This window comes from Physcomitrium patens, chromosome 1 (assembly GCF_059467195.1).
Source record: "Physcomitrium patens ecotype Gransden chromosome 1, ASM5946719v1, whole genome shotgun sequence".
NCBI classification, from domain to species: Eukaryota; Viridiplantae; Streptophyta; class Bryopsida; order Funariales; family Funariaceae; genus Physcomitrium; species Physcomitrium patens.
Genome location: NC_143410.1, coordinates 9,409,278 through 9,422,937, shown reverse-complemented (window position 1 = coordinate 9,422,937; position 13,660 = coordinate 9,409,278). Strand labels below are relative to the sequence as shown.

The 13,660-nt window shown below is 32.0% G+C and overlaps 1 protein-coding gene across 1 annotated transcript; it reads left to right on the top strand.

The window, feature by feature from the left end:
- Positions 1 to 338: 338 nt before the first annotated feature.
- LOC112279722 (uncharacterized) lies at positions 339 to 1,454 on the top strand. The gene is made up of 2 exons (XM_024514398.3): positions 339 to 571; positions 722 to 1,454. Exons 1-2 carry the CDS (start codon positions 339 to 341, stop codon positions 1,017 to 1,019), a joined length of 531 nt encoding a protein of 176 aa, XP_024370166.1. The 3' UTR covers positions 1,020 to 1,454.
- The last annotated feature ends 12,206 nt before the right edge of the window (positions 1,455 to 13,660 follow it).

The window sequence follows — 13,660 nt, the reverse complement described above, 5'->3', positions numbered from 1 at the left end:
GTGAAGCCTTCAGACTGGAATTTCAAATTTTCAAATGTATGATTCATGCTCCGCAAAACTCCAAGGAAAAAAGTTAATCACTTCTCTCCGCCACAATTTCTCAGGTCACCACCTCTGGCACACAGGTTCCAAATTCATCTGAAAAGCCGATCACAACATCAGTGAAGTTTGACCCTTCCACTCCTTGGGGATTCAGTGCATCGACGTGGTATGGAGCTAAGACATCACGAGCTCTGAATAAACCACTTGCGGATGGGTGGAGCCGGCAGAACCGCGACTGTAGAAAGCCAGCAGCGCTTGAAGACCATCCAATTTTCGCGACCTACAAGAGAGGCTACATGATGAGAAACGTGGATTTGCTTACCAAGCAGACAATTCATCAGAAACCTAATCTTGACACCAACAAGCTCGTCGTGGGACTAGGAGGTTTAGGCCCAACAGAGTGCTGGAGACATAGTAAACGAAAAGTTCCCATCACTCAGCCCGTTTTCTTCCTGCAGAACCGTGGGCTGATGACGGTCAATTTACGTCTACCGTCTGTTGGGTCTCCAGGACTCACTCGCGTTGCTAGGTGCGACGGGAAATATCTTGCCGAGTCCTCCCACAATGTTTCCAGGTTTCCTAGAATTGCAAGAGGGTAACCATGTGGTAGAAATCTGTTCAAACTTTTCAACCCAACTCTTGTGAATGGACTAAGCTTGTTCATATCCTATTTTCGCAGAGGGTGGTGCAGTGACAGTTCCAGGGTGACCGCATCAAGCTCCTGGGGCACCAAGGGCCTGAAGATTGGACCTGGATTCCGGTGCACATGCATGTATCCTGGTCACGGCCACACCCGAGAATTACAAATCGACAATCCCATCAGGATGAACTCTTACACAAGGACGATGACAGTGGACCATGATTCCAAGTTCTCTACTTTGCTAAAGAACCTCAAGTCTGCTTACGACTCTGACATGCGCTGGAAGTCCATCGCGCATTTCAAATTTACCCGGAGGGTCGTCAATGCCATCAGATGACATTTTTAAAAACCCGTGATCTTGAGACAAATCTGAGAGGAAGGTGATCACACTTCAAAGTTCATTTCAAGCAAATGTATTGGGTCATGACGTTCCTATGATCGGTGAAGAACGTCAATGCTGAAGTTTGCAGAAAATCGGGATCGCAACCATTGACTCTTAGAACTAGAAATATTATTTACGGTCAAGAGCAAATTTTTTAGTGTCCATATGCAGTAGTAATGAGGAGAGTTGATTCGTCGAGTAGGTAATAATGAAATCCCTGCGAGTTGTGCGGTGAAAATGCGAAATCTGCGCATCCGAAGACCGCGAGCTGGAATTAGAGGGGAAAGGAGGAAGCTTCACGTCTTCGAACATCTTCTTACATTGTACGCAAGTAAATAGAGTGTTTTAAATGAAATAAAAGAATCTGCACGCAGACGAGTTGCTTCGTAATGGTATGTCCAGTTCTATGAAGAATCTACAGTTGGGTGCTTGTTACTTAAAACTCGTTGAGCTAGTCCGATTGTTGGGTAGAAGGATATTCTTGAGGAGAATCTATTCGAGAAATTGTATGCAGTTGGAGGTGAGCTACTGAACTTGTTTCAGGACTGTAGTTGGCAACTTCTAAGTGTTGGAAGATCGAGTGGCATCCTATCTACTCTGAGAACTGTGCAGAATTTCTATGCATAAGTTCGCGACAGAGCCTCGGCAAAGATGCTTAAGACTTGAATTGTTTTCAGGGCCCTCGAAATCCAGTGGGATAGTTGCTTCTAGGATAGGTGACGCGAGTCTTGTCCTCCACGGAATACGATACAGTTAGACCGGCGAATGTTGCAGAATGGGATGGATCCAGAGTCTTCAGAGTCCAAAAGAGAATTTCACTAGGGTTTTAGGTGCAGCATTGGCCTGTTGGAACCTTCCACAACTTGCTAGGGCGCAAGGCGTCGCCACCTCGGCCACAGCCGCATGGTCATCTCAAATTATTGCGTTTTGAGGCGCAGTTGGAATCGGTGTCCGCAGCAGCAGTTGGCACCAAGCTTCTAATGCGCTCACCTCCTCAATCGCTGTGGTAACCGCCCTAAGGCACTCGAATGCCACTGTCGCCTCTCAGTCGCTCAGAGTGGTATGTTTTGGCGCCGGGCTATCATGGAGGACCTACCAGACTGGATGTGTTGCTGACATGCTGGAATACAAAGAGTGAACTAAGAAGTTTGGCGACAAAGGCCGCAATCATAGCAGAGGCCTTTGGAAGATCTCGCTGGCTGCTCTTGGTAGTAGGCCGTAAGTTTAAACCAAATAGTGGCACGAACTGTTGCAGGTTTTTTTGGACACAATCTCCTCGATGCCCTAGTTTCCCAGTTGTGCGTTTCAATGGTAGCAGGATTTATTTTCTATCTTTCACGCCTGATGATCTTGAGATCTTTGTGAATTATCATCAAACACGGGCCCACACAATTGATGAGATTGCTGCTCTCGTTACTGTCAGCTGCAACTTGACACCGGCAAGAGGTGCCAGCAGGGACGAAGCCCCTGAGAAGGTGCAGCAAAGCGCCACGATTGGACGTCATGTCACGTCCTTCCAGCTAGAAGAGGTGGTGTGTCCATATGTGAGCCTGGAAAAGCGTACCGGTCAGTACACCACCAGCCGGCATACAAATGTGACGATCGCGAAATGGATGTACATGATGGTGCACCTCAACGTGGCAGTGGCTGTTGGCCTCATGGCACGGCTTCCGGACGAGCATTGGCAGTATGGCTGTTTACGGTGCGCATTGTTATCAGTAAGCTGGGTGCGGAAGCTCTGGCTGCAGCCGGTGATGACATACGGCTGGTTCTTCCAGGAGTAGATCAGTTGTTGTATCAGGTCGAGGGCCATCCAGGAAGTACCATTGTGCGTGGTGACGCAGTACTTGTAGGCTCTCCTCGATCTCATATCGCTGCTGTTCTTGAATTGAATGTCATTGAGTTCTGCCTCTTAGTTGGGGGCTGGATTTATGGACCGTTGAATAAACGCTTTGCTCTGACTTTGGGGTATTGCAAGAATCCTGCCTCTCACCCGTACACTGATTTTCCACACAAAACAACCACAATAAATATTTTGCATGGATTGTTCTTTTGATAAACGTCTTAGGAGACGTCAAACTGTTTGTACTTTTGGAAACCTACTGCTGCCTAACTTCCTTTAACATATACTACCACCGTGTAGGACCAATAAACCCACCCCACACAAATTCCATGGACCTGCACGGGTGAGACGCTAGGCGACACTAAAATAAAACTCTAGTTAACATCTTTGATACCCATTACTTCCATTGAGAGTTGAATTCAGGACCTTCCACTTACTAAATGGGTGCTCTAGCCAATTGAGATTTAAAATGCCACTTCAGCTTAAAGGAATGATATAGTTACATGAATCATAATAAGAAAAGAACTAAGGTATCTGTGGTATTTTGAAGGTGGTAGCCTTAGAACTCATCTAGTTAAGTTCTACATGTATCTAAGAGCCTTGTTATCATAGTAATGACCTAAGGTCTATATATGTCATGCATTATTGATGCACACTATGTATTACCTTGGAAATAATGGGTCTTGATTTTAATGCTTTGGGATCCAAATGGATCCAACAATGAATTGTTTTGTATCTCTAATGTAGTTATGATTAACAAGGTGTACACTCTGTTGCATTGTTCAAGGCATGGTAAGGAGAGTTTGGGCATTATTCTCTTATTGTATATGTAAGTCAAGATAGCTTTGATTAGACGTGATACTATCTAATGAATTTACTTCCATTTTTTATATAATTTAGACCAAGATGTCTTTTGCCAATATTGAGGCAAGTTTGTTGATTACCTCAGCTTATAAGTTATTTGATGATTTGGTCAAAGTAAGATTTTTTGTTAAGATTGTAATGACTCTTGATTAGATTGGTGCCAAGGAGGATGACTGAGTTCCTCGAGTTGATATTATTGATATATTCTTTGTGCTTTGATAGCTATAAGCAAGTGAACAAGTCAACAAATCAAGGTTTAAGAGACGTTTGTAATTAAGTCAATTGTAATTAGAGTAAAATGAAGAGGCTTATGTTTGAATATAAAGAAATGTGTCTCCATAGTGGCATTTTTTTTTTTTTTTTTTTTTTTTTTTTTGTGATTGTAAGTTTTTGAATTTCTATAATTCAATCTATGAATCTATTTCCATTTGAATCATGATTTACTACATTTGATGAAGCACTACTTTAGTGTGGAATTAATCATTGTATAGGCCATGTTTGCATTTTTGGCACTACATGTATTACATAATGGCCCATCTTAGGATATCATTTAACCAACTGAGCTATTGAAGTTGAAAGAAAAGTGAAGTATCAATCTCCAAATCTTTCACATGCTAAATAAGCACTCTATTACTTGAGCTGAAATATATCAAATTAGCTTGTATAGAAATGATAAAAAAAAAAAAATTATAATTAATTAATTTTTATTTTCATGCAAAGCAAGCCAATAGATTTTTTTTTGAAAATTCTATGTATCATAATTGGAGTTATTGAATATGTTTGAATTTCCAAGTACTACATCTCAGATTTTTAATATCTAATTAGATTTAATGTCAAGGATATGAAATTCAAAGAAAGAAATACTTAATACACTATTGTGTCACTTAAAAAGATTAAAAAATCATTCAAAAATGATAATATATTGAACTAAAATGGCTATGGCTATAGAAAAGAAGACTAAAAAGACTTAAAAAAAGACTATAGATTGAAAAAGAATTGACAAGAGTAGAATGAGTTTCAGTCTTGCCTCTATATATACTCTTTAATTAGGAGCTATGTGGCAATATTCTATAGGACTTTTAATACATGTTGACTTTATTAGACATATACTTTAATTTGCAACGTAAGTTATTTATGTGTGTGCCATATAGTTAGCTTATTCCACAAGTTACTAATATATATATAACACATTATCAAGGATATGAATCTTGAACAAAGAAATCTTCTATACACTTTTGTGTCACTCAAAAGAATTAAAAAATCACTAAAAGATGATATAGTATTATAATAGAATGACTATTGCTAAAGATAATACGACTAAAAAGTTTTGAAATAAAACTAAAGACTAAAAAGGTATTGACAAGAGTGAAGAAGGCTTTACTCTTGAATCTATATATACTTCCTAATTAGAAGTTATGCAACAATATTCTATAGGACTGTCAAGGACAAGAACTCGATAAAAAAATAATTCAAACAAGTGAGCTTTCACTCAAAGAAAGGTAACAAAATATAAATAAACAAGTATGTATATTGAAAGAGAAACTGGAATGGCTATTGCCAAAAGACAAGAAAACTAGACACCCTTGAAACTAGACTCGAAGCAAGAAAGGAGTTGACAAGAGTGAAGAAGGCTTCACTCTTGTCTCTATATATACTATCCAGCTAGGAACTATGTGGCGATGTTCTATAGGACCTCCAATATGTGTTGACCTTGTAGGACACATGCCTTGACTTACAAGGCAAGTTTTTCTATGTGTGGGCCACATAATTAGCTTGATCTTCAAGCTAACAACATGTGTGGCACATGGCCAACTTGTTGAGCACGTTTCTAATCCAAAAAGTCAATTAAAGACACCTATGAAGTCAAAGCAGCATCTATGAAGCTTCTAAGAAGCTTCCATATTAAATACTATAGAATTAACTTACTTTTATCTACTTTTACTTACTTCTACCTATTTGTATATGTAATTACTAGCTTATATAAGTATGTCCATGACAAGGACTTCCAATATGTGTTGATTTTGCTAGATACATGTCTTAACTTGCAAGACAAGTCATCTATATGTGCACCATATAGTTAACTTGTTCCACAAGCTACTAACACATGTAGTATGTGGTTAATTTGTTGATCAAGTTTCTAATCCATCAATCAATTATAAATATATCTAAAATCAAAATTGTGACTATAAAGCTTTTAGAAAGATTTTTTAGAAGATATTATAAAATTAATCTATATTTATCTACTTCCATGTAATCATATAAATAACTATTAAAATATATAAGTATGTTTGTAATACTCATAGATAACTTATTGATCAAGTTTCTAACCTATTAACTAACTATAAACACATGTGAAGTCAAAGTAGTATCTATGAAGCTTTTAAAAAGCTTTTCTAGAAGATATTATAAAATTAATTTATTTTTAATTACTTTTATATAAACATATAAGTAATTATTAGAATAAATATATATATTTGTAACATTATCTCTCTTTTTAAAGAAACATTCTATGAGAAGCAATTATCATCTTTTATAGATCTTGCAATTCTTCATCTTAGTTTTGATAGATTTTCTTGATGAAAAGCGTCAACTTTCTTTATTGCATTTGAAAGATTTTTTGCTAGATTCCATGTGTATTCATTAATGTCATATTTTTGCCAAGAAATAAGATATTCTAACTTATATTGGTGATGCCTTGAATCTAAGACTTCTTCTATCTCAAATTCTTGATTATTATCTACTTCTATAAGAAGAGGTGACATTTTTCTTCTTCTCAAAATATTCACTATCTTATATGATTCAAAAAGAGACATATAAAATATATAATGAATCTTCATACGTTTTGATAGATGTAATCAATAAGCAACAAAATTGACTTATTTACAAATAAAAAAAAGTTTAACCGTACAATAGTCCAATTTGTGACAAGGACAAGTAATCTTCATATTGTGAAAAAGTAACTATAACTTATTGCTTATGGTGAATTATAGTTATTCTTTGTAATAGACATCTTTATTTATCTTCTATCATTCTTGACCTTTCTTTAACTATATTATCATTATTGCATATAATTTTGATAAATAATTTGCCAAATCTTCTGCCATACGATTATCAATTTTTGAAAAGTCAAAAGTATCAAGCTGTGGATGATAACCATAATTGACAAAGAAAGGTGTTTATTATGTAAAAGAATGTGCCAAAATATTGTACACAAACTTTGTTAATGGTAAAAGCATTGTTCAATCATTTTGATGGTAATTGATAGTACACTTAAAATATTGCTTCAAAACTTGATTCACATGTTTTATTTGTCCATCAATTTAAGGTAATGGTTGAAGAAGTTCATAAGTTTGAAGATGAAGAGTTTTTGATCTTGAACATATATTTTATGACTGCACAAAGTCTTTTACATCTTTTTATATTTAAGGCCACCAAAAATCTCTTGATGTTAGCTTCAAAGTCTTATTATATCCAAAATATCCTACTATTGGAAAGTTATAATATGCTTAACATAAACATAAATATGCTTCTTCTTTTGGAATATATAAGCAATCTTTAAAATAGAGTAGATTGTTTTTAAACTCAAATTTAGAAGTATCATGAGACTTGGAAGAAGTATTCTTGATATCATGAATAAGAAGATCGAAAGACATACTTGATTGGATTTATTTGAAAAATATTGAATTAATAGTCAATGTTGATTTTTTTAATCAAAGGTGAAAATACTTTGACTTCAAGAGAATCATTTTTTATTGATCAAAAGTTACAAACAGTCCTAGGATTAGGAGTGTGATCATTCAAAAAAATGAAGAGGTCCAACCATAGTAGGGACCATACAACTAGATATTTCAACATCTCAAATTTATTAAGATCTTTTTTTTTCTATCCAACCAATTCATTGTTTTACTATACCATTATTTATTGGCCTACAAAAACTTCAAATAAATATCTTATTATATTTTTAAAAAAATTCTTCTTTTTTAAATAATTTTTTTTTAAACTTCATAAGATTTCTCTAATAAAAAAATAAAAATATATATATTTAGAAATAATAAATAGTCAATATTTATCTTTGAGTAATATTATTTATAAAACTATATTACTAAAAATATCACATAAAGGCCATAGTAGTAAAATAGTATTTAATATTATTATAACCCTATCCAATCTTATAATTCTAGTATTTTTGTAGTTATAAGGATATAATCTATCTATAGGTTAGAGGTTTTATAAGACTAAATTTTCTATAGAATTTCTTTGAGTAAAACCTATGAAGAAGTCATCAACAACAAATCCCTTATTTTTGAGAGCATGGACTTTTATAAAGAGGGCTAAGAAGGAAATGTCATTTATTATTTATGCAATTCTAACTCGTGAAGAAGCAAGCTTGTTAGTAGTTATCTTAAAGTAGTATAAAGAATTTCAAGATGACTTTGAAAAGAAGAAGGGTGACATATTGTTGGAGCATCAACCGTTTCATTATGCTATTGATCTTCAAGAAAGGACTCAACTACCATTTGTGTAATATCAACTAAGATTTATTAATTTATAATACCAAGTAGCACCTTAATAATGACAAGTTTAAGTTTGTAAAAGATCTTTTGTATTTTAAAGATCATTTATATATTCTAAAATGACTAATGTAACTTCATATTTTTCAATCTCATCATGATTTTTCAAATATAGGACATTTTGGATTTAATAAAATATTAAACTTTATCTCTTGAGATTTTTGGTGGCTTTAAATATAGAAGATTGTAAAAGATTTTGTTATCTCATGTAACATCTATTCAAAATCTAAGAATTCTTAACATCATCCTAATGAACCTCTACAGCCACTATCAATTCTAAAGCAACTATAGTTTTTAATATCAATGGATTTCATTACCAATCTATTGTTATCACCTATATTTGATGATATTTATATTATTGTGGATTGACTTATAAAGATGGCATATTTTGTTCCATGCAAAAGATGATTTTTCAAGAAAAAATAGCAAGATTCTTTCTTGATAATATATATTCATATCATGGCCCATGTGATAACATCATTTTTGATCAAGGACCTCAATTTATATCAAATTTTTGGAAATCATTTTTTGAAATATTGAAGATGGATATAAAACTTTTTTTTGTCTTCCATCTTCAAAAAAATGGTCAAACAAAACAAAACAATTAAATTTTAGAGCAGTATTTACAATATACCATCAAATATTAGTAAGATGATTGGACCTCATATTTACCTTTAGTAGAATTTACTTATAATAATATTCTTCAGGCTTCAACTCAACAACCACCATTTTATGCCAATTATGGTTACCATCCAAAACTTGATTTATTAAGTACACCAAAAGATGAAAATTTAGCAGCTAAAGATATTATACATAACAAAGAAACAAATATAAAATCAATACCTTTCATGAAATTTGGAGTTAGAAAAAAAAAAAGTGATGTTACACACATTCAATAAGAATATTTTAGGAATATTATTAGAATATTCTATTCTATTCTAAAAGATTCTATAAGATTCTAAAAAGATTTCTAAAATATTCTAGAAGATTTTAGATGGTTCTTAGAGTATTCTAATAGATTCTTAAAAGTTGTTTAAAAAACTTTTTAAGGTTGCTTCATCTTTAAGCAATATAGGAATTTCTTAAAAAGCTTCTTAATACTTAATATATATTGGAGTTGAAGCTAAGGAGATCCTAATATATTAGCTTCTTAATACCTAATATATAATGAATATGGTATCTTTGCTTGGAGCTTTGTGTTTTGGAAGAAGCTTTGCAATCATGTAGACTTCTTGCACAATAATGTTAATAGTGAAAATAGCATTTTAGAAAAGTATGATCTTCTTCGGAACATTCTATAGGCAATGGTTATAATCACCTTGGTTACTCTTTATCACTAGATTGTTCAGGTATAATGATTTATAAAATTGATGAAAATAGTTGATAATATTGATTTGAATTGTTATGTACTTGCCATCAGCAATTAGTTCATCAATGTTGATTTTTTCATTATTATTTTTATAAAATTCAAAAATTCTTTTTTAGTATCTGTTGCCTAATCTATTCTATAAAGTGGCTAATTTATTTTTGGTAGTTTTAAGCTTGCTCTTCCTAGCTTCTTCAAAGGTGGTTTGAGCTTGATTAAGTTTGTGCCTTGTTTCAAGGTCCAATCAATTTATTTGCAAGCATATTTTTACTTCTTTGAACTTATGAAATTGAATTGCATACATTGTTATGACTTGTCTTTTCTTTTTTTTCTTTTTTTCTTTTTTTTACTAAGTAAGATGCTTATTCTCCTGATTTCCTTGAAGGTGGTGGTAATTTTTTCACTAAAGGTGCCTAATTTTGTATTATTCATTGTATCCCTCCATGCTGCTATGAAACATTGTTTGCCTTTTGCTTTGTAGACTTGTCTTGAATTAAAGTATGAATTTTCTTGTCTTCAAATTATTATGAATTATATCAACAAGAATATGGCTAAATAATCTAAGATACATGCTATTTGTAATCAAATATTATATAAATCTCCTAAATGGTATAATTCTTGACTAATATAAAACTTATTAATTTGAAACTAGCTGGATGCCATGTTCTATTTATACATTATGAATTGCTTTATTTTGATTTGATGATATGAATCCATATAAAATGTGTTGAAGATGCCAACCCATATTATGAAATTGATCCATGTTGCTTATTTTTTGAGGTCTATGATAGGTATGTTGAATCTTATGCTTCTATCTAAATAAGACTTTGTCATCTTGAAGTCCTTTACAACTATCCAAGGGATATATAGAAAGGGATGGTGGCTGAGTATGCTCCTGAATTGCATCTATTGTCTTATTTTATTTAAAGCATAAAGATTAAAAATATCAATTTACTTGTTTTTAATTTCTTTGATTAAAAATTAAAATCAAGATTCCATAATGATTTTTTAGTCACAGATGCAATTGGCAAGCTTGTGTAATATCAAGTTGATTATGCGATCTAAAAACCTTCTTTTTTATGTGGAATACGTTGTATTATTCCAAAAACTCTTCTTTTTTTTAAATTAGAGCTGATTTATGCATTGCATGCAGTCATCAATGTAATAGTGTTGTTTCTACAGGAAAATGATCTCAAGTTGGGAGTGTGCTTTTCAAAATAGCTTGCAAATTTTGGTTTCTTTTTCTATTCTTTAGATATCTTGTTTAAGAGATTAAATATTAAAAGAAGCTAGGACCACAATATCTGTCATTTAGAAAAAATGGATGTCAATTTTGCATCTTCTTCTAGGATGATATTATCTTCATGTCCAAAGTAATGTCCTTCTTGTAGGGCAAAGGACTTGGTTTTTTCTTGTCGGATTTGAAGGTAGAGGGATCCTCTCCATATTGGCTATTGCCAAGAAGTGCTTGTATGGTTGATTTTGTCATAGCAAAAAGTTGTCTTAGTATAAGTTAATGACATGAATTTGTACAAAGCATTGGCCATTGGAATCCAAATGTATTATTTTGATTTTTATAATTTGATTGTATCCAACAAGATTGAGATGGAGGTTTTATATATATAGTATGTTACTCTATTGCCTATCTTTTTCTATCAATACACCCATATTGTATCTCTCCACTTTCTTAGTAGATTCTTAATGTTATTAGTATTAATAATAATCTTCAAAAGTACCATTGTTACTTTTTAGAAGAAAAATATTGTTACTTACAAGTTTATCTACTCTAATTAATCCTTAAAGATAGAAACTTATTGGAATGCTATAGATTGTCTTCTCATTATGTTGAGGCCAGTAAGCACTTTGTAGAAGTGGTTGTCCCTTAAATTTTTGATTATTGTAAAGAAAATAGAAAACATTCTACATTTTGTGGCTTGCATATTAGAGTATAAAGTAAAAAAGATGGTTTGGAAGAATTTTTTAAAAAGGAATTTGGTTTGATGACCATGCTTATTTGATCCAATTTCCTTAACAGTGATATAAATGTGTATTTAATTTGGAAGCAAGTTTTTTTTTTTTTTTTTTTTCATACAAATTAGAAGCCATTCTTGTAGATTCTATATGTGAATTTCTTTTATTCTTTAGAGGAATTATTTGGATGCTCTTATTTAGGTGAATCACCTAAGTCTTGTATTATAGGTGAGGTCCTTCTTTAGTTCACCAAGTATTCTTTTTTTGTTCTTACTGATGTGGCTTCTTAGTCTTGTGATTGTATTATTCTTATGGTTGTAAAGATCATAAGTTATATATGAGATGATGTAGGTGGTTTCTTGAAAAGAAAGTTTTTTTATTGCATTATAATCGATTTGGCTTTAGGCTATAATATAGTTGCTAAATTGATTGTATGTTTCTATGTGTGGTTCTAGAGGATGTCTGCTCTTGTATTTATTAGATTAAGATTTTGATGAGGTGCCCAATTTCTCCTCTCTTTTCATTATAATTGTCTATTGGCAATTTTTGAGCTTGGGCTTAGGATTTGGTAGAACTTCTTTTTGAATGTATTCAAATCATAAGATCTTAGGCCTTTATAAGTATTTTCATCCCATGTCTTGGAATTGAATTGTCTTGATTTATAATTCATTGATGGATATCCAAATGTTTAATACTTAGTGCATTAGTTTGAATGCTTGAACATTATTATTTTGTGTATGAAGAAGAAATGTGAGGAAGACTTTAGCAAGTTAATTTTGTATAGTAGTTTCAATATATCTAAGACCTTAAGCTTGACTCTTGGTTCAATGGTCTTATTGATATAATAAAATGAGTCCTCTACAAATATGACTTCTTCTAGTCAAGAGGCTATTATCTAAAGACAATGCTCATGATGGAGATATTGGCTTAGTTTGAGGAACAAAATCTAGATTAGATATACAAAAAAATTATATGATTTTCTACTGTCTACTAAAAAGAACGGGATCTATGAGGTAAAAAAATCTCTTTACCTTTGTATTTGGTTATCGTATTGAAGGCATATTAGACACTATCTAGAGATGAAAATATTACTTTCAAGAAAATGTTGCCCACTATTGGACAAATCTCTATTGTTTGATGGAGCACAATAGTTATTGTCCCTTAACAAATTTTGAGTGTCCAATTGTAAGGACATTTCACCAGTAGTGCTGAATTTATATCCTTATCAATTTGAAAATAGGGCTTTTGATTGTTTTGAATTACTAATCAAGTAGAGTGTGGACTAGTTGTTTAGATGTTTCTCTCACAATAAAGAGGCAATATCATAATCCTATGCTATTAATTCTTTTGTTTAACATCCGGATAATGTATTAGTCATGCTTTCGTTGATAAGTGACATATGAAGATTAATTGATTAATAGTCTTAAGAATTACTAATTTTAACTGATTGTAAAAATTAATTAGAGGAAAATGTGATATTCTACCATCTAAATTACATTCTTGTGATCTCCATAGCACCTTAGAAGATATCACCTTAGTTGGATGGACCACATGTACTTAGGTGATGTATTCAACCTCTTATATATCTTACTTTAAAACTTCCATCTTTCTTTTCTTATAAAATATATATTATATTTTTATAGTAAAAGATGAAAGTTATTTAAAATATTATATATAAATAAATAAAATTTAAAAATAGATATTTTAAGATTTATTTATTTTAAAAAAATCTTTAAAATCTTTAAAATCTCTAAAATATAATAAGTTCCAAATAAATGTTATAAAGACTATCAAAATCCATAGAATTCTTAAACAAATATGAAAAGTATAAAACAAAACTTTCATTAGAACTAAAACAACTATTATATATTTTGTATTTTTAAAAATATATAATAGTTAAATGAACAAAAATTTAACTTAATTTTAAAATAATAGATTTAAAAATATCTTTTCATATCTATCACATTTTTAAAATAATAAT

Bases quoted from the DNA above. Each gene is read 5' to 3' on its own strand.
- LOC112279722 (XM_024514398.3), top strand. From the start codon at position 339: ATGATGAGAAACGTGGATTTGCTTACCAAGCAGACAATTCATCAGAAA. The intron at 572-721 runs GTGCGACGGGAA...CTATTTTCGCAG, and splicing joins GGACTCACTCGCGTTGCTAG to AGGGTGGTGCAGTGACAGTT.